General features: G+C 42.5%; 1 protein-coding gene across 2 annotated transcripts in view; it reads left to right on the top strand.

The window, feature by feature from the left end:
* Positions 1 to 27,022, top strand: part of man2a1 (mannosidase, alpha, class 2A, member 1) — a 235,528-nt gene that overhangs the window by 156,509 nt on the left and 51,997 nt on the right. For both annotated transcript variants that reach the window (XM_068029802.1, XM_068029801.1), the window contains exon 16: positions 26,434 to 26,548. In XM_068029802.1, coding sequence (XP_067885903.1) covers positions 26,434 to 26,548 — 115 coding nt within the window. The remainder of the gene's footprint in view (positions 1 to 26,433; positions 26,549 to 27,022) is intronic.

Here is a 27,022-nt window from a genome sequence, read left to right on the forward strand (position 1 = left end):
ATGCGAGGTGATGCATTTTGGAAGATCCAATTCAAGAGTGAACTATACAGTAAATGGAAAAGTCCTGGGGAAAATTGATGTCCAGAGAGATTTGGGTGTTCAGGTCCACTGTTCCCTGAAGGTGGCAACGCAGGTAAATAGAGTGGTCAAGAAGGCATACGGCATGCTTTCCTTCATCGGACGGGGTATTGAGTACAAGAGTTGGCAGGTCATGTTGCAGTTGTATAGGACTTTGGTTCGGCCACATTTGGAATACTGCGTGCAGTTCTGGTCGCCACATTACCAAAAGGATGTGGATGCTTTGGAGAGGGTGCAGAGGAGGTTCACCAGGATGTTGCCTGGTATGGAGGGCGCTAGCTATGAAGAGAGGTTGAGTAGATTAGGATTATTTTCATTAGAAAGACGGAGGTTGAGGGGGGACCTGATTTAGGTGTACAAAATCATGAGAGGTATAGACAGGGTGGATAGCAAGAGGCTCTTTCCCAGAGTGGGGGATTCAATTACGAGAGGACACGAGTTCAAAGTGAAAGGGGTAAAGTTTAGGGGGGATATGCGTGGAAAGTTCTTTACGCAGAGGGTGGTGGGTGCCTGGAACGCGTTGCCAGCGGAGGTGGTAGATGCGGGCACAATGGCGTCTTTTAAGATGTATCTAGACAGATACATGAATGGGCAGGAAGAAAAGAGATACAGACCCTTAGAAAATAGGCGACATGTTTAGATAGAGGATCTGGATCGGCGCAGGCTTGGAGGGCCGAAGGGCCTGTTCCTGTGCTGTAATTTTCTTTGTTCTTTGTTCTTTTATCATAACCTCCCTCCTCTTATATTCTATGCCTCGGCTAATAAAGGCAAGTATCCCATATGCCTTCCTAACCACCTTATCTACCTGTGCTGCTGCCTTCAGTGATCTGTGCACAAGTACATCAAGGTCCCTCTGACTTTCTGTACTTCCTAGGGTCCTACCATCCATTGTGTATTCCGTTGTCTTATTAATCCTCCCAAAATGCATCACCTCACACTTTTCAGGATTAAATTCCATTTGCCACTGCTCTGCCCATCTTACCAGCCCATCTATATCTCCCTGTAATCTCAGGATTTCCTCCTCACTATTTACAACACCACCAATTTTCGTGTCATCTGCGAACTTACTGATCATACCTCCTATATTCACGTCTAAATCATTAATGTACACTACAAACAGCAAAGGTCCCAGCACCGATCCCTGTGGTACACCACTGGTCACAGGCTTCCAATTGCAAAAACAGCCCTCAACCATTACCCTCTGCCTCCTGCCACTAAGCCAGTTTTGGATCCAATTTGCCAAATTGTCCTGGATCCCATGGGCTCTTACCTTCTTAACCAGTCTCCCATGCCGGACCTTATCAAAAGCCTTACTGAATTCCATGTATACCACATCCACTGCTTTACCCTCATCGACACATCTAGTCACCTCCTCGAAAAATTCAATCAAGTTAGTTAGACACTATCTCCCCTTGACAAAGCCATGCTGACTATCCTTATGTCTATGACTGTAGTTGGGCCTCATTCTCTTTTGCTCAAGCCGTCCACCAGTTCAGGATCACCCTGGAGAGCAAAGATAGCCCTGACTTCTTTTCTCCACTATCAAGCGTTTCCTTACATTTCTCTCTTCCATCTCGACTCTCACCTCCATAACAAGTGTGAGGAGCTCATGAACGTCTTTGTCATTAAGATTGAGATTCCTTTCAATTGTCTCTGCTGGTACACCCTATTTGTTTCCAACCAGTCTACATCTACTCTGTCCCACCACCACCACCCCAACTACTCTCTGCTTCAGCATTGATTCAAGGTTCCTATCCAGTTTGTCTCCTATCACCCCTCACGCGCTGTTTGAGTTCATCTTGTTAATGAGGTCCACCTCCTGCTCACTAAATACCATTCCCACTAAACCGATGACCGCCCCCTTTCCTGTCCTACGTGCCAGCTGACATTGTAAATCATTTCATCTTTTTAGATACTGTCCTTTACACCCCCACTCCCGCCACCTTTGGCTGCTTTGTCCTTGAAAACCAGCAAGCTGATTTCCAACCAACACTGCATCTCCCCTCCCCCCACTTCCCCTTCAGAGTTCTTGAACATGTTTATATGCCTCAAAACCAAGGGTAAAACATTATGCTGTCCCCCATGGCAGGTTTGGAGACAGGGAGAGCATAAAATCGGGTGGAATTGGGAACCTCCCACCACCACCCCGCCTCTGCTCAAATTTAGTCCAGGGTGGGAAGGCCTGTTAATGGTCAATTGAAGCCCTGAAATGGCTAATTAACCCCTAATTAAGGGCCTCTTCCTGCCACAGCCACAATTAACGAAAAACCGTGCGGGCTGCTTCCCAGCTCTTGGGGTGGTGGTGGATGGTAAAGCACTTCAGCGCCCTGCCGGATAGCCTTATATGTGAAGTAAAGGTCTGCAAAGGAAAGTGGACCGAGCCTGAATGCCACACGTGGAAGTGCGACCCGACCCAAACCCGACACAGGGCGGCACAGTGGCGCAGTGGTTAGCACCACAGCCTCACAACTCCAGCGACCCAGGTTCAGTTCTGGGTACTGCCTGTGTGGAGTTTTCAAGTTCTCCCTGTGACCGCATGGGTTTCCGGCGGGTGCTCCGGTTTCCTCCCACAGCCGAAGAATTGCGGGTTGATAGGTAAATTGGCCATTGTAAATTTCCCCTAGTATAGGTAGGTGGTAGGAGAATTGAGGGAAGGTGGGGATGTGGTAGGGAATATGGGATTAATGTAGGATTAGTATAAATGGGTGGTTGATGGTCGGCACAGACTCGGTGGGCCGAAGGGCCTGTTTCAGTGCTGTATCCTTTACCCACGTACTGATGGACCACGCCCCCCCGGTCCCAGCGACTCCCCACCCGGCCCCAGCGATCCCCAGCCCCCGCGACCCCCCACTCCCCCTGGCCCCCGCAACCCCCGGCCCAGCCGGCCCCGCCCTGACTGACTTTGAGCCTGGGTCCAGTGCCACTCCTTGGCATCTGGTCGCTGCAGCTACAGCAGCAGCCACTGCCTCTGCTGTGCAGCTGCTGGCCTCTAATTGGCCAGCAGCTCTGCAAGGGTGGGACTTCTGGCAACGGGGTCCTTGATCCTATGACAGTTCCGCTGCTGTCCAGTTAAGTGCCCGATTGGCACTAAATTCTGCGGGCCTTCTGTACAAGAGCCGATGTGGGCATCTCGGCGTTTGTTTCCTCCACTGTTGTGACCCCTGCCGCCAGTGCCAAATTTCACCTCATATCTGTCTTTCCTGCAACTTCAGGTTTGAATATCTCCAATCATGTTTGTGTTCCCTCCTACAGCACTGAAATGGTCCTAATTAAAGATACAAATGTTGTCTTCTCAACTATGATAGTGCATTGTTATGACCGAGGCGGGTGGAGTGCACTGTTAATTCAGTCCTACTTCTCCACGAGTCATAGTATATCAATAAATTTTCCCAGCTGTTGAAAAACAGCCAATTACATACTCTGTTTGTCCCCCAGAATAAAGTACACCAACCAGGTTTCTAATCAAGAACAAAATTAACTATTTATTATAAAAACAAGTCTTAACCAATAGTAAGATAAATCTATATATGAAAAGTTCCTTATTTCCCTAGCCCTCATGCACACACACATACATTAAAAAAAAACAGTTAACCAGGGAAAAAGGTTTTTAGTTTACAGGTGTTCCATAGGAATAGAAGGAATAACAAAATAACTTAGTTTATCACGGTCTGGTATTACGTTCTTCGGTTTGGTGAGGTGTCCCAGAGTCGAATAGTGGGTTGCCACTCGAACTCTCTCCGGTTGATGAACAGTCTGTGATGGTAGGCGTTCAATGCAATACAACTGCAGCAGGCTTCACATAGGTCTTTCATCAGGGGTGCAGCAACAAATCTTCTTAGGTTTTACAGTGGCAGGATAACAGTAGAAGATTTCTTCAGATTTCAGGTTTTCTTAAAAACACAGGAGGCAACAGGAACTACACTTGATGCAGGGCTTCTTCAGAGACAGGGGGCAATAGGAATCTGCCACCTTTGAAATACAGGGTTTCTTCTCGAGATGCAGGATTCCTTTACAGAGAGAGGTAACACTTTACAGAGAGAGGTCTTCCTCTCTGATCTCCAGGCAGGTCAAAAATCAAACTTCAAATGTCTGCTCTTTGTCCAAATCACCGGGTCCAAAGTGAAAGCAAAGCCTTCCTAAACAGGTCACATGTCCAGACATAGAGTCTCCCTTGTCATTCAAAGAGTTGCTCTAAGGAGGTCAAACCCCTTGCTGGTTTCCTTGAAATTGCCTGCTTTCCTGTCCTTGTATACAAAGTCAGCTTCCTTTCAAAACATACAAAAATTTCAGCTATTTGCAGGTGTCAATGTCCACTGAAAAATCCTTTTTCAGTTTTTTTTTAAAACACACAGCCTTCTAAGTTTTTAATACAAAAACTAAAATCTTGTAACAGTATTATCCCTCTTTATTTCCTTGACTTCTCAGCAATCTATGACATGGTTGACCATACCATCCTCCTCCAAATACGTTAATCATAACTTTCCAAAACTTGCAGGGTTTGGAAATTGTACCTTTAGATTGGAAAATTGCAAATATCACTACTTTTTAAGAAGGTATGTAGGGAGAACCAAGAAACTGCAAACCTGTCAGTTTAATGTCAGTTGGCAGAAAGTTATTGGAATCTATCTTCAGGAACAGAGTGAGCTCTTGTGCAAGTATTAGTTGGATCAAAGAGAGCTAATATAGATTTGTGAAGGGTAAGTCACATCAGGCTAATCTGGTTGAATTTTCTGAGAAGGTCTCTAACATGGTGGATAGGGAAGTTAATTCATGGGTGTTGTCTTCATGAAATTCCAGAAGTTTTAGCAGAAGAGATTATCCACAAAAATGAGAGTGCGCAGAATTGCATGTAACCTTGTCACATGGTTAGTTATTGGTCTGGAGATAGGAGACAGAGTGTAGAAATAAAGGGAGGATTCTCTGATTGGCAGAATGTGGTGCTCCACAGGGATCTGGTCTAGGGCTTCAGTTTTTCAGGGTATATTTCAAGGCTTGGATGAAGGAATAGAGAGTTATATATCCAAGTGTGCATAAGACACTAAGTTAGGAGGTGCAGTATGGATGGGAGCAGGAAGTTGCAAAGGGATTTAGAGAAACTAAGTGAGTTGGAAAAACTGTGGCAGATGGAGTTCAATGTGGGGAAATGTGTGGTTATCGACTTTGGATCTGAGAAATACAAATTAGAATATTTTCTTAATAAGAAACTAGGAACTCTGGAGGAGCAAGAGATTTGGGTGTCCAGGTATAGACATTACTAAAATCTATTGCACTGGTACAAAAAGTAATCACAACAGCTCAAGTAACATTGGCCTTTGTTTTGAGGGGGCTGGGATACCAAAGGGTGGAAGTTATGCATCAGTTACTCAGAGCCTGGGTCACAGTTCATCTGGTGTACTGTGTTAAATTTTAAGCACTACACTGCAGCAAGGATCTATTAACCTTGGAGTGGGTACAGCACAGGTTCACCAGAATGATGCTGAGACATAAAAAGGTAAATTATAAGGACAGGCTACATAAACTTGATTTGCATTCTCTTGAGTTTAGAAGATTTGAGAGTGATCTCATTGAGGTATTTAAAATAATAAAATAATTGAATAGGATAGATACAGAGAAGCTATTTTCCTTTGGTGGAAGAATCCAAAACAAGGGGGGAAAATCTTAAAATTAGAACTTGGAGTGAAATCAGGAAACAGTCTTCATACAATTTATAATTTTGTACTTTTGTTTCTGGGAACATGAAACTCTTTCCTCCCTCTCTGCGCACCCCCCCCCCCCCCCCCCCCCCCGCCCAAACAAAAAAAGACAATGGATGCTGGATCTATTGCAGTTTTCAAGACTGCGATCAATTGTTCAACCTTTCTACAAACAAAACTTTCATCCTACTTATGTCATTTATTCCCATGTGAAGCACAACTTCTGGCTGGTTTCTGTTGCCTTTTCAGAAGTTTTCCATTGATTTTTTTTGTTGGGTGCTGCTTGTTTAATGGTGGCTATCTGATCATGTAATTAGCATGGACCAAAGAATTCCTCTATAATAAACTGATATAGTGATACATTTTTACAGACAGAAAACGTGTGCTAGGTTTTCGATAATATTGAAAACTCAAATCCAGAAGGTGCATTCCTTAATTGTCTTTAAAAAGAAAGGGGGCTTATGCAAACTAAAACATTTGGCACCTTGAATGGTCCGTGCCTTGAACCTTTTGATTTGGCTTTTGATGAAATGTGTGCTAATTCTAGGAATGATTCATTGTAACAAAGTTTCCTTTTTAAAATATCATTAGGTGTGTATTACATATTTTCATAACCAATAATATGCACATGTAAACTGTTCATTACTGTATACATATAGGTTATAGAATAGCATAGTAGACTGAAGTACATAATAGAAATTTTTCACACTTTTGAATTTCCTTTTGAGGTGCATAAACGCTTCTTTTTCCAATTCAGGTGGGTTTTCAAACTAGTTATTTATATCAGACTTTTTAAAGTTAACTCCTCACTACTCAAGTTTCAATTAAAGCATAAAAGGAATATTCTTCACTAAAATTGTGTGAATGTGAACACAATCACTTAATTTCTTATGTAAATTTATAATTTTGTACTTTTGTTTTCATTGAAATTAGCATCCTAGTAGGTGCTACCATTTGAATCTTTGCCTGACTTTCAGAGTGTCGTGACACTTTAAAATGAGCTAGACTGATGTAGAAGTGTTCAACATTGCCATAACAAAAGGCCTGTGCCACCTTCTTAATCAGAAGAAAATCTAATCTTAGAAAGAAAGCCATTGTGCTTTACATATTAATTTGATAATGCAAATTTGTATATGAAATTCCTGCTGATTATAGTTATGTTCATAAATGTATTTTTGGGAGGTTTACTTGAATCATCCCTTTAAAAAAAATCAAACAAGATCATGAATATGGCATGACTTAGCTTCAATATTCAGCTACTGTGTCTCCTTTTCAACAATTACTTTTAATTCATTATAACAAAATGCATAATAATTCTAAGCATGACTGCCATTCTACATATCGTCAATCCTAATCAGACATTCATTGCAGGTTTCTGTTGTGGTCCTTTGTCCACCTAAGAGTGGGATTATGCTGGCAGAGCTCAATTCATAATTAACTAATAAAAGGAGGGCTTCCTCTTTGTACTCCTGGGCTGGATTTGAACTCTAACTTAAATAGGTTGGTTCAGTACACTATCCTACTTGAAACTAAATCAAAATTGCAATTTTATTTCATTTGACAACTGATGAACCTCATCCATTTTCTTTGAGGCTCATGTTGCACATTTCATTGACCAAAGTAAGTTTTCTACAGCGAGGCAAAAATTGTACCTTAAGAATTCCATGATGAATGAAGCATACTGGAATATTTAAATTTAAACCACCTTCGTGTAATCTGAGGTGCCAAAAGCATTATGTATGGAAGCATAGTTTTTACAAGTACTGACAAAGCGGAAGATGCATCAAAAGCTTTGGTTTCATTGTAGGTACCCTTTAATGTAGCAGACATTTCCCACACAGATGAACAGATAGATGATACAAATACCAAAGCTGATCATTGTTTACTTCATATGTGGTAATCTCTCAATGAAAGTAACTTCACTTAAACATTTTGAAGTCTCTGAATCCTTTTGTCTTTTTTTAAAGTCCTTTCCACTGGAAAAGGCTTAAGAAAGGAGCTTGGAAAAATTAGATACGTCTGTTTTTCCATCAGTGGTACTGATGACTTGCAACTTAAATTATTCAAAATATTCCAATCCTTGGATAACTTCAGTTATACTAAATATACAGATCTCAAATTCTTTGTTAAATGTGGTTGGAATTAAAATCTGTACTGTATTGAAAAGAGCTTTTAGAAAAAGCTTAAAATATTAAACAAATCTGTCCTGCAGCAATTGCATGTATTTTGTGAACATTTATTGTGTTCCTAGAATTATCAAATCAAAAAGCACTGAAGGAGGCCATTTGGCCCATCAGATTTATGCCAGCTCTCTGCAAGAGCAATCCAGCTAGTCCCACATCCTTTTTCCTGTAGCCCTGCACAGCTTTTCCCTTCAAGCACTTACCTAATTCCCCTTTGAAAGCCACGATTGAATCTGCCTCCACCACCCTTTCAGACAGTACATTCTAGATCGTAGTCACCAGCTTTGTAAAAAAACATTTTTCCTCATGTACCCTTTGGTTCGTTTGCCAGTTCCCTTAAATCTGTGCCGTCTGGTCCTCGACCTTTCCGCCAATAGGAACAGTTTCTCTTTATCTACTCTGTCTTGACCCCTCATAATTTTGAACACCTCTGTCAAATCTTCTTTCAACCTTCTCTGTTCTAAGGAGAACAACTCCAGCTTCTCCAATCTATCCATGTAACTGAAGTCTCTTAAACCCGGAAATCTTTTCTGCATCTTCTGTAAGGCCTTTTCATTCTGCCTGAAGTGTGGTGCCCAGAATGGGACACAGTACTCCAGTTGTGACCAAACCAGTGTTTTATAAAGGGCCATCATAATTTCCTTCCTTCCTTTTATACTCTATGCCTCTATTTATAAAGCCCAGGATCCTGTATGCTTTCTTAACTCCTTTCTCAACATATGAACATACGAAATAGGAGCAAGAGTAGGCCAGTTGGCCACGCAGCCCCAATGGCTGATCTGATTGTAACCTCAACTCCACATTCCCACCTACCATCAATAACCTTTCACCCCCTTGCTTATTAAGAATCTATATAACTCTGCCTTAAAAATATTCAAAGGCTCTGCTTCCACCGACCCTCTGAGAGAGAAAATTCATCCTAATCTCTGTCGTAAATGGGTGACCCCCTTATTTTTAAACTGTGACCCCTAGTTCTAGATGCTCCCATAAGAAGAAACATCCCTTCCAGATCCACCCTGTCAAGACTCCTCAGAATCTTATGTTTCAATCAAGTCACCTCTTACTCTTCTAAACTCCAGTGGATACGAGTCTAGCCTGCCCAACCTTTTCTCATAAGACAACCTGTCCATTCTAGGTATTAGTCTAGTAAATCTTCTCTGAACTGCTTCCAACACATTTACATCCTTCGTTAAATGAGACCAAAACTGTACATGGTACTCCAGATATGGTCTCACCAATGCCCTGTATAGCAGAAGTAAAACCTCCCTACTTTTGTATTTAATTTCCCTCGCAATAAATGATAACATTCTATTAGCTTTCCTATTTACTTGCTGTACCTGCCTTTTGTGATTCATACACAAGGGAGTGTTGTTGAGCAGAGAGACCTTGGGGTGCAAGTACATAGTTCCCTGAAAGTGGCAGCACAGGTTGACAGGGTGGTGAAGAAGGCGTATGGCATGCTTGCCTTCATCGGCCGAGGCATTGAGTACAAGAGTTGGGACGTCATGTTACAGTTGTAAATAACGTTGGTTAGGACGTATTTGGAGTACTGTATGCAGTTCTGGTTTCCGCACTACAGGAAAGATGTGGATCAAGCTAGAGAGGATGCAGAAAAAATTCACAAGTATGTTGCCTGGTTTGGAGGGCTTGCGTTCTAAAGAGAGATTGGATAGGCTGGGTCTGTTTTCCCTGGAGCGAAGGAGGTTGAGAGGGGACATGATAGAGGTATATAAAATTATGAGAGGCATAGCTAGGGTAGATAGCCAGAGTCTGTTTCCCAAGTTACGGTGACTAAAACTAGAGGGCATAGATTTAAGGTGAGAGGGAGGAGGTTTAAAGGGGATCAAAGGGGTAAATTTTTCACACAAAGAATAGTGGGTATCTGGAATGAGCTGCCAGAGGAGGTGGTGGAGGCAGGAACAGTAGCAACATTTAAGAGGCATCTGGACAGGTACTTGAATGAGCAAGGCATAGAGGGATATGGAATTAATGCAGGCAGGTGGGATTAGTATAGATAGGCATTATGGTCGGCATGGACGCGGTGGGCCGAAGGGCCTGTTTCTATGCTGTACGACTCTATGACACTCAGATCCCTCTTCGTCTCAGAGCTCTGCAATCTCTCACCGTTTAGATAATATGCTTTTTTATTCTTCCTGCCAAAATGGACAATTTCACATTTTCTCACATTATACTCCATTTGCCAGATCTTTTCCCACTCACATAACCTATCTATATCCCTTTGTATCCTCCTTATGTCCTCTTCATAACTTAGTTTCCTACCTATCTTTGTGTCATCAGCAAATTTAGCAACCATACCTTCGGTTCTTTCATCCAAGTCATTTATATAAATTATAAAAAGTTGAGGTCCCCGCACTGATCCCTGTGGCACACCACTCGTTACATCTTGGCAACTAGAAAATGACCCATTGATGCCTGCTCGCTGTTTCCTGTTAGCTAGCCAATCTTCTATCCATGTCAATATGTTACCCTATACACCATGAGCTTTTATTTTCCGCAATAATCTTTGATGTGGCGCCTTATCAAATGCCTTCGGGAAATCTAAGTACAGTACATCCACTGGTTCCCATTTATCCACAGCATGTTACTACTTCAAAGAACTCCAATAAATTGGTTAAACATGATTTCCCTTTCACAAAACCAGATGACTCTGACTGATTACCTTGAATTTTTCTAAGCGCCCTGCAATAATGTCTTTAATAATCGCTTCTAACATTTTCCCTAAAGCAGATGTGAAATTAACTGGCCTGTAGTTTCCTGCTTTCTGTCTCCCTCCATTTTTGAATAAACAAGTTACATTAACCATTTTCCAATCTAATGGAACCTTCCCCCGAATCTAGGGAATTTTGGAAAATTAAAACCAACGCACCAACTATCTCACTTGCCACTTCTTTGAAGACCCTCAGATGAAGTCCATCAGGACCCGGGGACTTGTCAGCCCGCAGTTCCAACAATTTGCTCAGTACCACTTCCCTAGTGTTTGTAATTTTCTTGAGTTCCTCCCTCCCATTTCCTGATTTACAGCTATTTCTGGGATGTTACTTGTATCGGTGAAGACCGATGCAAAATATCTGTTCAGATCATCTGCCATCTCCTTATTTTCCCTTATTAATTCCCAAACTCACTTTCTATAAGACCAACGCTCACTTTGTTAATTCTTTTCTTTTTAAAATATCTATAGAAACTCTTGCTATCTGCTTTTATATTTCTAGCCAGCTTTCTCTGGTACTCTAATTTTTCCCTCCTTATTAATCTTTTGGTCGTTCTTTGCTGCTTTTTAAATTCTGTCCAATCTTCTGACCTGCCACACATCTTTGCGCAATTATATGATTTTCCTTTAAGTTTGATACTATCTTTAACTTTTTTAGTTAACCACGGATGGTGGGTCCTCTCCTTGGAATTTTTCTTTCTCGTTAGGGCGGCACAGTGGCGCAGTGGTTAGCACCACAGCCTCATAGCTCCAGCGACCCGGGTTCAATTCTGGGTACTGCCTGTGTGGAGTTTGCAAATTCTCCCTGTGTCTGCGTGGGTTTCCTCCGGGTGCTCCAGTTTCCTCCCACATGCCAAAGACTTGCAGGTTAATAGGTAAATTGGCCATTATAAATTGCCCCTAGTATAGGTAGGTGGTAGGGAAATATAGGGACAGGTGGGGATGTGGTAGGAATATGGAATTAGTGTAAGATTAGTATAAATGGGTGGTTCATGGTCGGCACAGACTCGGTGGGCCGAAGGGCCTGTTTCAGTGCTGTATCTCTAAAACAAGAATGTATCTATTCTGTGTATTCTGAAATATCCCCTTAAATGTCTGCAACTGCATCTCTATTGACCTATCCCTTAACCTACTTTGCCAGTTCACTTTTGCTAGCTCTGCTTTCATGCCCTCATAATTGCCCTTATTTAAGTTTAAAATACTAGTTTTAGACTCACTCTTCTCTCCCCTCTTCTCAACCTGCCTTGCAACCTTCAATGACTTATGCACATATGCCCCCAGATGTCTCTGTTCCTCCACCCCCTTTAGACTTGTATCCTTTATTTTATATTGCCTCTCCTCATTTTTCCTATCAAAATGCATCACTTCAAACCTCTCTCCATTAAATTTCATCTGCCACGTGTCTGCCATTCCACCAGCCTGTCTATGTCCTCTTGGAGTCTATCATTGTCATCCTCACTGTGCACAATACCTTCAAGTTTTTTGTCAATTTTGAAATTGTGCGCTGTTCGCATAAGTCCAAGCCATTAAATATGTCATAAGAAACAGTGGTCCTAGTACCAACTCCTGGGAATGCCACCGTATACCTTCTCTGTTCATCAAAAAACTCAAGTTAGTTATAAAAGATCTGTATTTAACAAATCCATGCTGGTTTTCCTTAATTAATCCACACTTGTCCAAATGACTGTGAATTTTGTTTCCAATTATCGTTTCTAAAAGCTTCCCCACCACTAAGGTTAAATCGACTGGCCTGTAGTTGCTGTGGTTATTCTTACACCCCTTTTTGAACAAGGGTGTAACATTTGAAATTCTCCAGTTCTCTGGCACCATCCCCATATCTAAAGAGGATTAGAAGATTATGGCCAGTACCTCTGCAATTTCCTTCTTTCCCTCAACAACTGCATCTGATGACTTATCTACTGTAAGTACTCCTCCTTTACTGTGAATTTGGCAGCAGCTTCTTCCCTGGTAAAGACAGATGCAAAGTACTCATTTGGTACCTCAGCCATGTCCTTTCCCTCCATGTGTAAGTCTCTTTTTTGGTCCCAAATTGGCTCTACCTCTCCTACTACTCGGATACTATTTATATGCCTATAGAAGACTTTTTGATTCCCTTTTATGGTAGCTGCTAGTCTATTCTCATACTTTCTTTCGGTCCCTCTTATCCCTTTTCAACACCATGCACTTTCTATATTCAGCCTATTTTGCTCTTGTATGATCAACCTGACATCTGTCATCTGCCCCCTTTGTTGTTTCATCTGATTGTCGATATCTTTCATCATCCAGGTTTTGGTTGCCCTACCTTTCCCCCTCGTGGGAATATACCTAGACTGTACCCAAACCATCTCTTTAAAGGCCTCGCATTGTTCGATTAAATTTTTGCCTGCCACTCTTTAATTCCAATTTACCAATTTTCCAATATCCATTCTCAATCCGCTGTAATTGGCCCTCCTCCAATTAAGTATTTTTACTTTAGATTGCTCCTTATGCTTTTGCATAGCTAATCTAAACCTTATGATACTATGACCACTGTTCCTTAAATGTTCTCCTACTGACACTTACTCCATTTGACCCACCTCATTCCCCAGAACCAGATCCAGCAATGCCTTCCTCTTCGGTGGGCCCAAAACATACTGATCAAGAAAGTTGTCCTGAACACATGTCAGAAATTGTTCCCCTTTCTGCTCTTTACACTATGACTATCCCAGTCTACATTTGGATAAAGTTCCCCATTATCACGACTCTATAGTTGTTTCACCTCTCTGTAATTTTCCTGTAAATTTGATCCTCTATATCCTTTCCAATAAGTTGTGTCCTGTAGAATACATCCAGTAGTGTGATGGTACCTCAATTGTTTCTTTAACTCTAACCAAATGGATTATGTCTTTGACCCGTCCAGGATATCCTCTCTCCCTTTAATCAATACTGCCATTCCTTTTTTTTCTTCCCTATTTTTCCTGAACACCTTGTGTCCAGGAATATTTAGTACCCAATCTTGCCCTCTGCAGAGCCAGGTCTGTGTTATCGCAGGATATCATATTCCCCATGAGGCTATTTGCACCTGCAGCTCACCAGCCCTATTTAACAGGCATCTTGTATTTACACACATGAACTGCAAACCTATCTTAGATGTCCTTGTATTCTCACATATTCTGATCCCACCAGATATCATACTATTTCTTACTCTAATGCTACCTGTCTCTCCCAATCTTTTATGCACTTCGTTTCTCCATTTGAATGCTATGTCCTGATGCACATTTCCCTGCCAAATTAGTTTAAACTCTGCCCCTCAGCACTAGTGAACCTCCCTGTGATGATATTTGTCCCAGCCTGTACGGGTCCATCTCCACCAGAACTGGTCCCAATGACCACCCAGGAGTCTAAAGTCCTCCCTCCTGTACCAGCTGTCCAGTCATGTATTCACCTGCTGTATCCTATTTCTGTACCCACTAGCATTTGACACTGGGAGCAATCCAGAGATTATTACCTTTGTAGTCCTGCTTACTAATTGCGATCCTAGTTCCCTAAAATTTTCCTGTAGGACCTCATCCCTCTTTCTACCTATGTTGTTAGCACTGATGTGGACCATGACCTGTGGCTGTTGGCCTGCCTGACTGATAGTCATAGAGTCATTATGGCACAGAAGGAGGCCAATCGGCCCTTGAATACGTGCTGGTTGTCTGTAGAGCGATCCAGTCAGTCCCATTCCCCTGTTTTATCCCTGTAGCCCTGCAAGTTTATTTTCTTCAAGTGCCCATCCAATTTCCTTTTGAAATCTTTCTTCATCTCCACTTCCACCACCCTCGTAGGCAGCGAGTTTCAAGTCATTACCGCTCGCTGTGTAAAAAAGTTCTTCCTCACATTCCCCTGCATCTCTTGCCCAAAACCTTAAATCTGTGTTCCCTAGTCCTTGTACCATCAGCTAAAAGGAACAGCCTTTCTTTGTCTACCTTATCTAAACCTGCCATAATCTTGTACACCTCTATCAAATCTTCCTGCAATTTCCTTTGCTCCACGGTGATCAACCCCAGCTTCTCCAACCTAACCTTACAGCTAAAAATCCCTCATCCTGAGAACCATTCTTGTAAATCTTCTCTGTATCCTCTCAAGTATGCTCACATCCTTCCTTAAATATGGTGACCAGAACTGGATGCAGTACTCCAGTTGTGGCCTAGCCAGAGCTTTATACCGGTTCAGTATAACATCCTTGCTTTTGTACTCAGTACCTCTATTTATGAAGCCCAAGATCCAATATGCTTTGCTAACTACTCTCTCAATATGTCCTATCACCTTCAAGGATCTGTACACATGGACCCCAAGGTCCTTATGTCTCTGCACACTCTTTAGAACTGTGCCAGTAAACCTGTATCGCCTCTCCCTCTCCCTTCTGCCAAAATGCATCACCCCACACTTCTTGTAATAAATTTCATCTGCCACTTGTCTACCAAATCTGCTAACCTATCTATGTCCTGTTGCAGGCAATTTGTATCATCCTCACTGCCACACCTCCAACTTTAGTATCATTGGCAAATTTTGAAATGTTACTCTGTATTCCAAGATCCAAGTCATTTATATATAGCAAAAAAAGTAATAGACCTAGCACTGACCCTTGAGGAACACCACTGCCCCAATCTGAAGGACAACCATTTACCAAGACTCGCTGTTTCTGTCCTTAAGCCAATTTTTAATCCAAGCTGACACTGACTCTCCTATTCCATGAACCTCAGTTTTGTTAACCATCCTTTTAGGCGGTACTTTGTTAAACGCTTTCTTGAAATCAGTACAGACAACATCTATTGCAATCGTTCATCAACCTTCTCTGTTACTTCACCAAAAAATTAAATTAGATTTGTCAAGCATAATCTGTCTTTTACAAATCTGTGCAGGCTGTCCTTAATAAACTTATACCTCTCCAAGTGCCTGTTGATTTTTTCCCTGATTATTGTTTCTAAAACCTTACCCACCACTTATATTAAACTGTCTGGCCTGTCGTTCCTCGTAATGTCATTACACCCTTTCTTAAATAAGGATGTCACATTTGCCAGTTTGCAATCATCTGGCACCTTCCTTGTATCTAGGGAAGATTGGAAGATTTTGGAAGGCCCTTCCGCTATTTACGCTCCCGCGTCCTGTAGCAACTTGGGATGCAAGCCATCCAGACCAGGCGACTTATCCACTCTAAGCATAGCCAGCCGCCTTTCCAAAGGTAGAAGATTTTTGGGTTGCCTTTTATGTTACTTGCCATTGTATTCTTTTCTCTCTTTTCCAACCTTATTTTCCTCTTCACTTCCCCTCTCAACTTATGTATTTGGCATGCTTCTTGCTTGAAGGATTCACATAACATGCATCACACACCCTCTTTTTATTTTGTTTCATCATATTCTCTATCTTCGTCATCATCCAAGGAGCCCTGGCTTTGGTTGCCCTACCTTCCGCCCTTGTTGGAATGTACCTTGCTTGTTTCTGAAACATGTCCTCCTTAAAGATTATCCATTGTTCTGTTACAGATTTTTCTGTCAGTCTTTGGTTCTATTTTATCCTGGCTAGATCCCTTCTCATTCCATTAAAGTTAGCCCTCTTTCAATTTAAACATTATACTTAAGAATGTTCCTTGTTCTTCTCCATTACTAATCTAAACCTTATGATACGATGATCTCTTTTACCCAAGTGTTCCCCACAGACACTTGTCCACTTGGCCCACCTCATTTCCCAGCACCAGATCCAGCAATACCTCCTTCCTAGTTGCACTGAGAGCATACTGGTCAAGGAAGTTCACCTGAGCACATTTTAGAAATTCCTTCCCCTCCTTACCCTATACTCTAACATTATCCCAATCCATATTTGGGTAAAGTCCCCCAGTTATCACCACTTGTACACAGCACTGTGATTTCCTTGCATATTTGTTTCTCTATCTCTCTCACTATTTGGAGGCTTCTAGAATACTCCCGGTAGCGTGCTTATCCCTTTTTTTGCTTCTTAACTCTAATCAAATGGATTCTATACTTGCCACCTCAAGGACATCCTCTCTTTCCAACACTACAATGTCCTTCCTAATCAGTACTGCCACCCACCTCCCTATTTTCTTTCACTATCTTTTCTGAACACTTTTTATCCCTGAATATTAGGCACCCAGTCCTCTATTTTTAAACCATATTTCCATTATTGTCATTGCATCATATTCCCAGAATGTTTTGGAGTTGCTCAGTGACATCCTGAACCCTGGCACTAGGAAGGCAGCATACTATCCCGGAATCACATCGATGGCCACAGAAACGCCTGTCTGTTCCCCTAACTATTGAATCTCTGCCATTATTGCAATTTGCAGCTCAGCCACCCAGTGTGCTGTGGGCTTGACTCTGGCTGTACTTCCCAGAGGAACCACCACCCTCACCAGAATTCAGAACTGAATACCGATCAGAGAGCAAGATGCACTCAGGGGACCCCTACACTACATGTCTGGTTCTCCTTTTCTGTCTGGTGATCATCTATTCCCTCAGCACCTGCACACTCTTAAGCTGCAGGGTAACCACTTCCTGAAACTTGCTATCCATGTAGCTCTCAGTCTCGCGGATGTGCTGCAGTGACACCAGCTGCTGCTCGAGCTCCTCCAGCTGACGATACTTCGTGCTTTCTTTCATTGTAGGTCACAGTAATTACAAATTCTGTCACTAAATATGGTTGATTTGATGACAAACAGCACTGTTTTGAATTTGTCTAGCTCTATGCAGATCAAGTTTTACCCACTAACAATTCATTGCAGCATGAATGGAGTACAATACATGGGAAGGAGATAGAGGACCAAATTTACCAGCAAATTACAGAATGATGCAAAAACTGTAGAGTAGTGATAATGGCGGATTTCAATTATCCCAATAAACACTGAGATAGTAACAGTGCAGAGGGCAAAAAGAGCAGAAGAAATAAAGTGGAAAAGTTTGAGGCAATATCTGAAGATGGTTTTGGTTACTGTTTTTCAAGCTCACTGTAAAGTCCTTGATTGTAGGTAGGTCTTGCTTTTCGTTGGGGCCCAGTATTCTTCTTAAACCTTGTTCGATGTAGGAGACCTTTCTCTCTTGTGGTTCACGTCTTAAGTGCATTTGAAGTTTAGTTTAGTTTCGTTTAGTTTTATCCATGAGAAAGAGATGGGAGCAGACAGGAGAGGCTGTGACGAGCCAGCCAGGAGAGGTCTTTACAGTCCGGGAACAAACAGTCTCTCTCTCAAACTGTCTGTACAATTCAAAAAAAAATTCAGGTTGCAGACCAGGTTAGTCATGTGACTAGCTGGTCTGACCCCATCTGTTTGGGGATTCGGCCATCTTAGCAGTCATCCTGGAACGTGAGCTTCCTCACGTTCAGTGTCTGGTGATCAAAGTCCATTGTGGGTTGAATGTGTCAGGGAATGGTCCTTTGTCTCCACAAGCACTGTCTGTAAGTATGTAAAAAAAAATTTCCAGCGCTAGCTGATCTGTTTAACAAGTAATTTCCTCGCTCCAGCAACAGTTTAAAATCAATGTTCATTGCTGTTGCTGTACTGGAATAGCTTGGCTAGAGGTGCAGCTAGTTTTAGAGCACAGGTTTTCAGCTGCACAGCCAGGATATTGTTGGGGTCTATAGCCTTGGCTGTATCCATTGCACTCAACCATTTTGTTCTATCACATGGATGATAACATAACCATTACGCTACTGTATCAGTTTGAGGAGCTAGGGTACAAAATAAAAAGCAGAATCTCAAATGTAGTAAGCTTTGAATTGCCACCTGAGCCACTTGCAAATTGGCATAGGGACAAACAGATTAGAGGTTTAAATATGTGGCTGAAGGAGTAGTATAGGAGGCAGGGCTTTCAATTCATGGGGCACTGGCACCAGCACTGGGCAAAGAATCTGTTCCATGAGGACAATTAAACCAGGCAGAGACCAATCTCCTGGTGAATTGAATAACTGGAGAAGTATATAGGTTTTAAGCGGTGTCTTAAAGGAGGATGGAGAAACAGAGCGGTATAAGGAGGGAATTCCAGAGCTTAGGGCCTTGGCAACTAAAGGTATGGCCACCATTGGTGGAGCAGTTAAAATCAGGAATGCCAAAGAGGCCAGAAGTGGAGGATATTTCAGAGGGTTGTGGGGCTGGAGGATATTATAGGGAGAAGTGAGGCCATGGAGAGATTTGAAAACATATGAGAGTTTTAAGATCGAGGCATTGCTTAACCAGGAGCTAATGTAGGTCAGCACAAATTAATGGGTGAATAAGAATTGCTGCGAGTAAGGATACGTGCACCAGAGAAGGCATTTGATAAAGTGATGCACAAGAGTTTGTTTTACAAGATTAGGGCTCGGGATTGGGGGTAATATATCAGCATGGATTGAGGGTTGGTGAACAGGCAGAAAACCGAGAATAGGAATAAACAGTCTATTTTCGGGATAGCTGGGTGTAACTAGTGGAGTGCTACAAGGATCAGTGCTTGGGCCTCAGCTATTTACAACCTATATCACTGACTTAGATAAGGGGACTGAGTGTAATATATCCAAGTTTGCTGACGATACAAAGCTAGTTGGGAAAGTAAACTGTGAGGAGGACACAACCAGGCTTCAAAAGGATATCGACTGGTTCAGTGTTTGGGCAAGTGGGTGGCAGATTGAGTATAATATGGGAAGAATGGAAAATCATAATATTTTTAAAAGGAGATTGACCAGTAAATGTTGGTATTCAGAGAGATTTTGGAATCCTTGTATGTGAATCACAGTGAGTTAACATGTAGGTACAGCAAGGAATTAGAGAGGCATGTGGTATTTTAGCCTTCATTGCAAGAGGGTTAGAGTATAAAGTTAAGGAGGTCTTGCTGCAATTATATAGAGCTTTGATGCGACCACACCTGGAATACTGTCTTAGAGGCACATGTATGCTGATGACATGGAGCTCTACCTCACTACCACCTCTCTCAACTCCTCCACTGTTGCTAAATTATCAGACTGTTTATTCAACATCCAGTACTAGGTAAGCAGAAATTTCCTCCAATTAGATATTAGAAAGACTAAAGCCATTGTTTTCAGTCCCCGCTTCAGACTCCATCCTTCTCCCTGGCAACAGTATGAGATTAAACCAGTCTGTTTGCAATCTTGGTGTCATATTTGACCCCCGAGATGAGCTTCCGACCACATATTCGCACCATCGCTGAGACCCCGCCTGTTTGCACCTTCGTAACATTGCTTGGCTTCGCCCCTGTCACAGCTCATCTACTGCTGAATCCTCATTCATGCCTTTGTTACCTCTAGACTATTCCAATGCATTCCTAGCTGGTCTCCCACATTTTACCCTCCTTAAACTTGAGATTGTCCAAAACTCTGGTGTCTGTATCTTGACTTGCACCATGTCCAATTCACCTCGTGCTCACTGACTTGGTCAAGCAACGTCTTGATTTAAAAATTCTCACCCTTGTTTTCAAATCCCTGTATGCCTTCGCCCCTCCCTATCTCTGTAATCTCCTCCAGTCCCACAACCCTCCAAGATATTAGTGCTTATCTAATTCTGGCCTCTTGAGCATCCCTGATTTTAATCACTCCACCATTTGGTGGCCATGCCTTCAATTGCCTTAGCCCGAAGTTCTAGGATTTCCTACCTACACCTCTCTGCCTTGCTTTCCTCCTTAAAGACACTCAGAGTCATAGAGAGATACAGCACAGAAACAGGCCCTCCGGCCCACTGAGTCCGTGCCAACCATCAACCCCCCATTTTTATACTAATTCTACATTAATCCCATTTTCCCTCTCACATCCCCACCTTCCCTCAATTCTCCTACCACCTACCTACACTAGGGACAATTTTTTACAATGGCCTATCAACCCGCAAGTCTTTGGCATGTGTGAGGGCACAGGGAGAACTTGCAAACTCCACACAGGCAGTACCCAGAATCAAATCTGGGTCGCTGGAGCTGTGAGGCTGCGATGCTAACCACTGTGCCGCCCTTAAAACCTAGTCCTTAGACCAAGAATCTTAGCTAATGTCTCCATATGTGTCTCGGTGTCATATTTTGTTTTATAATACTCTTGTGACGCGCCTTGGGACGTTTTATTTTGCTAAAGGCACTATATATAAATATATATGTTGCTGCAACAAAGTTTGGCTAGATTGATTCCTGGGATGAGAAGATCTCCTATGAAGAGAGATTGAGCAGATTGAGCCTAAATTCTCTTGAGTTGGGAAGAATGAGAGGTTATCTCATTGAAATGTATAAAATTCTTACAGGGCTTGATATGGAAAGGCTGTCTCCCCTGGCTGAAGAGTCTAGAACAAGAGGTCATAGCCTCAAAATAAGAGGTTGGCCATTTATGATTGAGGCGAGGACAAATTTCTTCACTCAGGGTTGTGAAACTTTGGAATTCTCTACCCAGACGATTGTAGATGCTCAGTTGAATGTATTCAAGGCTGAGACAGATAGATTTTTGGGCAGCAAGGTTATCGAGGAATATGCGGGTAGAGCGGGAAAGTGGTGTTGATGTATGAGTTCAGGCATGATCTTATTGAATGGCAGAGTAGGCTCATATTGCCTACTCCTGCTCTTATTTCTTATGTTCTTATTTATAGATGTTCAAAAGGCATTTGGTAAAGTGCCACATAACAGATCTATTAGCAAAATTAAAGTCATGGACATTGGCTGCATGGAAAAGTCTAACCAGTGGTGCTTAAATCTCTGGAGGTTGCTGAAAAATCGCCTCACATGATTATCAGTTTTTATGGGGCCAGGAAGAGCAAGGTGCCCTTGGACACAGCAAAAATTCAGCTCGATGTTAGGCTCTATTACCCTGCATGCACCCAACCTGCTGACCAGCTCAGCATGGGGTCTAGTCAATTTCTTACCCTTCAATTACTCTGATAAACTGCAGCAGGATGCTCATGTGATGCCTGCAGTTCAACAGTAGCATTGAAAGGAGATCTGACTCTAAAATGGATCGTTCAGACAGGCAGTTGCAGATGCTGCTCTGATTTTGTGCCTCTATTATAAAATATTATTACACATTTAAAAGTATCATTTAAAAAAAACATAACTTGCTATGATTACTGTTGACTACAATTATCAAGGTTTTAACTTAAATTTTGAGAATATAGCTATTCCCCAAGGAGACTTGGAGAAGAATTAAGCAGACTTCAGTCAATATGCCAGCACAGCAAAAATTTTGACAGCATGTAGACAAATAAAATTGTTAGCAAATAGTATGAGTGCCATATAATAAAATTCATCGATGGAAACATTGTTAATGCTTACAGTTATAGGCTCCGTAAGATTGTTTACTGATATTTCTGATTTAAGATGATTTATTCTGTTTCAATTTAAAAGAAATGGCTAACATGTAAAAACAGGATATAAAGCTTGCTCTTCCAAGATTTCTGACAATGTAGGGCCTTGGAAAGGGTGCAGAAGAAATTTATCAGAATGATACCAGGGATACAAACTTCAGTTACACGGAGAGACTCAAGAAGCTGGGAGCAGAACTGGTAAACCCAGCCCTGCTGACCCTGCAAAGTTTTCCTTATGAACATCTGGGGGCTTGTGCCAAAGTTGGGAGAGCTGTTCCACAGATTATTCAAGCAACAGCCTGGCATAGTCATACTCATGGAATCATACCTAATAGATAATGTCCCAGACACGGCAATCACCATCCCCGGGTATATCCTGTCCCACCGGCAGGACAGACCCAGCAGAGGTGGCGGCACAGTGGTATACAGTCGGGAGGGAATTGCCCTGGGAATCCTCAACATCGACTTAGAACCCCATGAAGTCTCATGGCATCAGATCAAACATGGGCAAGGAAACCTCTTACTGCCCCCCACCCCACCCCTCAGCTGATGAATCAGTACTCCTCCATGTTGAACACCAACTGGAGGAAGCACTGAGGGTCGCAAGGGCGCAGAATGTACTCTGGGTGGGGGACTTCGATGTCCATCACCAAGAGTGGCTCGGTAGCACCACTACTGACCAAGCTGTCCGAGTCCTAAAGGACGTAGCTGCTAGACTGGGTCTGCGGCAGGTGGTGAGAAACTAACAAGAAGGAAAAACATACTTGACCTCACCAATTTGCCTGCTGCAGATGCATCTGTCCATGACAGTATTGGTAGGAGTGACCACTGCACAGTCCTTGTGGAGACAACGTCCCATCTTCACATTGAGGATACTCTCCATCACGTTGTGTGCCACTACCACCATGCTGAACGTGATAGATTTCGAACAGATCTAGCAATGCAAAACTGGGCATCCATGAGGCGCGGTGGGCCATCAGCAGCAGTAGAATTGTATTCAACCACAAGCTGTAACCTCATGGCCTGGCATATCCCCCACGCTACCATTACCATCAAGCCGGGGGATCAACCCTGATTCAATGAAGAGTGCAGGAGGGCATGCCAGGAGCAGCATGGGCATACCTCAAAATGAGGTGTCAACCTGGTGAAGCTACATCCCAGGACTACTTGCGTGCCAAACAGCATAAGTAGCATAGACAGAGCTAAGTGATCCCACAACCAACGAATCAGGTCTAAGCTCTGCAGTCCTGCCACATCCAGTCGTGAATGGTGGCGGACAATTAAACAACTAACTGGAGGAGGTGGCTCCACAAATATCCTTAATGATGGGGGAGCCCAGCGCATCCGTGCAAAAGATAAGGCTGAAGCATTTGCATCTATCTTCAGCCAGAAGTGCCGAGTGGATGATCCATCTCGGCCTCCTCCTGAGGCCCCCAGCATCAGAGATGTCAGTCTTCAGGCACTTCGATTCACTTCACATGATATCAAGAAACGACTGAAGGCACTGGATACTGCAAAGGCTATGGGCCCTGACAACATTCCGGGAATAGTATCGAGGACCTGTGCTCCAGAATTAGCCGCGCTCCTAGCCAAGTTGTTCTAGTACAGCTACAACACTGGCATCTGCCCAGCAATGTGGAAAATTGCCCAGGTATGTCCTGTAGACAAAAAGCAGGACAAATACAACCCGGAAAATTACCGCCCCATCAGTCTACTCTCGATCATCAGTAAAGTGATGGAATGTGTCGTCAACGGTGCTATCAAACGGCACTTGCTTAGTAATAACCTGCTCAGAGAGGCTCAGTTTGGGTTCCACCGGGGCCACTCAGCTCCTGACCTTATTACAGCCTTGGTTCAAACATGGACAAAGGAGTTGAACTCAAGAGGTGAGGTAAGAGTGACTGCCCTTGACATCAAGGCAGCATTTAATGGCATCAAGGAAACCTAGCAAAACTGGAGTCAATGGGAATCAGGGGGAAAAATCTCCGCTGGCTGTAGTCGTACCTAGCACAAAGCAAGATGGTGGTGGTTGTTGGCGGTCAATCATCTCCGCTCCAGGACATCACTGCAGGAGTTCCTCAGGGTAGTGTCCTAGGCCCAACCATCTTCAGCTGCTTCATCAATGGCCTTTCCTCCATCATAAGGTCAGAAGTGGAGATGTTCACTGATTGCACAATGTTCAGCACCATTCGCGACTATTCAGATACTGAAGCAGTCCGTGTAGAAATGCAGCAAGACCTGGACAATATCCAGGCTTGGGCTGATAAGTGGCAAGTTACATTCATGCCACACAAGTGCTAGGCAATGACCATCTCCAAAAAGAGAGGATCTAACCATCTCCCCTTGACATTCAAAGGCATTACAATCGCTGAATCCCCCACTATCAACATCCTGGGGGTTACCATTGACCAGAAACTGAACTGGAGTAGCCTACAAGAGCACGTCAGAGGCTAGGAATCCTGCAGCGAGTAACTCAGCTCCTGACTCCCCAAAGCCTGTCCACCATCTACGAGGCACAAGTGTGATGGAATACTCTTCACTTGCCTGGATGGGTGCAGCTCCAACAACGCTCAAGAAGCTCGACACCATCCAGGACAAAACAGCCCACTTGATTGGCACCCCGTCTACAAATATTCACTCCCTCCATCACCGACACACAGTGGCAGCAGTGTGTACCATCTATAAGATGCACTGCAGCAACGCACCAAGGCTCCTTAGACAGCACCTTCCACACTTGCAACCTCTACCACCTAGACGGACAAGGGCAGCAGATGTATGAAAACACCACCACCTGCAAGTTCCCTTCCAAGCCACACACCATCCTGACTTGGAACTATATTGCCATTCCTTCACTGTCACTGGGTCAAAATCCTGGAACTCCCTCCTTACAGCACTGTGGGTGTACCTACCTCACATGAACTGCAGCGGTTCAAGAAGGCAGCTCACCACCACCTTCTCAAGGGCAATTAGGGTATGCAATAAATGCTGGCCTAGCCAGTGACGCCCACATCCCTTGAACGAATAAAACAAAAAGTAGTTTAATGGAGGTGTGCAAAATTTTGTAAGGTTTTGACAGTAGATAAGGAGAAACTTTGCACTAGTAGGAACATGAGTAAGCAAAGGACACGGATTTAAGATAATTGGCAGAAGAACTGGAGGGAGATGAGAAATGTTTTTACAGAACAAGTAGTTGTGATCAGGAATGCACCACCTGAAAGGGTGTTAAATGCAGAATCAATAGTGACTTTCAAAAGGTGTTATACTTGAAAAGGAAAAAGTTGCAGGACTATGTGGAAAGAGAAGAGGGTGTGGGACTAATTGGATGGCTGTTTTAAAGAGCCAGCACAGGCATAAGTGGCCGAATAGCCACCTTTGGTGCTATGATAAGTTTCTATGATTCTAAAATTTAGATTAAAACTGGACAGGACAAGTCACAAAGATAAGTTTTTTTCTCCTTCAAACTTATCAATTGTTTTAAATTCTGAAAGCAATCAAAGCAGAAATTGCAACAACTAAGCAGATCTATTGCTTGTTAACAGATACACAATTGCCTTGTAATATAAATCACAATAAAAGACTGTTTAAATTTAGTTCTTGTGGTTTTTATTGCTTAGTCATTTACAATATTTCATCAATTATTTATATTGTGATTTAAACAGGTTGAGCAATAAAAGGTATAATAGAGACATTGGGGCTAAAATTCCACAGATATTCCACCAGCCTCTTCTGGAGTAATGGCGGGAAACTGATGGAACCTCCATTGAATTTCAGTCCCATTGAAATGTGACATTGGGAGTAGGCATCTGTTTGCAGCCAGAAAAAGGCAACTTTAAAACTGCTATCGGCAAATTCTTCAAACAAAGAGCTAGCAACACATGAAATGGAGTTCTGGCTATAGTAAAGGAGGCAAAAACTCTGAAACAGTTAAGGAACATATTTAATAAACAGTGGCTGTTATGAGTTTTTCTGGATGAATGAGCTGGAAAGGGCAATACATCGTCATCCATATTCCACATTGATGTTTATCTTGTGAAAGATCCAAAATGTTGTGAGCTTTTATTTTTTGTGCAAAAGTCATAAGTTTTAAAGGCTTTATCACAAATATTTTAATTCCAAGCACTCAGCTCATCAAACTGACAGCTTTAGTTATCAGCATTTATTGTGGTGTATTATCTCTGAGCTATGTCATCCATGGAAGGAGGAGGTGGCTTTATGGAAAAGTATCATTGATAAATATTTAATTATATAGAGCTTCCCTGCCCTTGAATAATTTTTCCAAGTTTGTTTGTCCTCCTGTTACATAATCTTTATTTGCAAGCCTCCATTAAGCAAAGGGATGGAACAGATATGTTAGAGTGACAATAAGTAAATCTTTAAAAAAAAAACTTCTTAATGCATATCAGAATACTGTTTAGTAGTAATTTAAAATTCACTAATTTTAATTATTTGTACCTTCTTTTGTAGCCATATGTTTCTTCAGAACCTCCTATTTTGAGAATAACTCGTGGCCCACTTTTTTCAGAGGTGGTATGCATCTATCAACACTTCACACACTCAGTACGGCTCAGTAATGTGTATGGTAAGAACAGCTACAATTCTGTTGTATTTTTGCCTCCTATAATAAATCTCCAGTTTTTTGAGAACTCTAAAACTGTTAGTGTCTTTTGCCATAATTACCTTTCTTACAAAATACATGAAAAATAATGAAGACTAGATGAAATTCCACTGTATTGATAGTACCAGAACGTTGTTCAAAATAGCTGTTGGAGTCAAAGGTGGGAAATATTATCTTGAAGGAATAGAATTGTTATTTACATTTGACCTTCTTTACCAGCTAAAGTAAACACCACCATCTGCAAGTTCCCCTCCAAGCCGTACACCATCCTGACTTGGAAATATATTGTCGTTCCTTTACTGTCACTGGATCAAAATCCTGGAACTCTCTCCCTAGGCGGCTCTCATATAAATACCAGGAGGTAGATCAGAGCAGGAATCCTGCAGCGAGTAACTCACCACCTGACTCCCCAAAGCCTGTCCACCATCTACAAGGCAC

This window comes from Heterodontus francisci, chromosome 4 (assembly GCF_036365525.1).
Source record: "Heterodontus francisci isolate sHetFra1 chromosome 4, sHetFra1.hap1, whole genome shotgun sequence".
NCBI classification, from domain to species: domain Eukaryota; kingdom Metazoa; phylum Chordata; class Chondrichthyes; order Heterodontiformes; family Heterodontidae; genus Heterodontus; species Heterodontus francisci.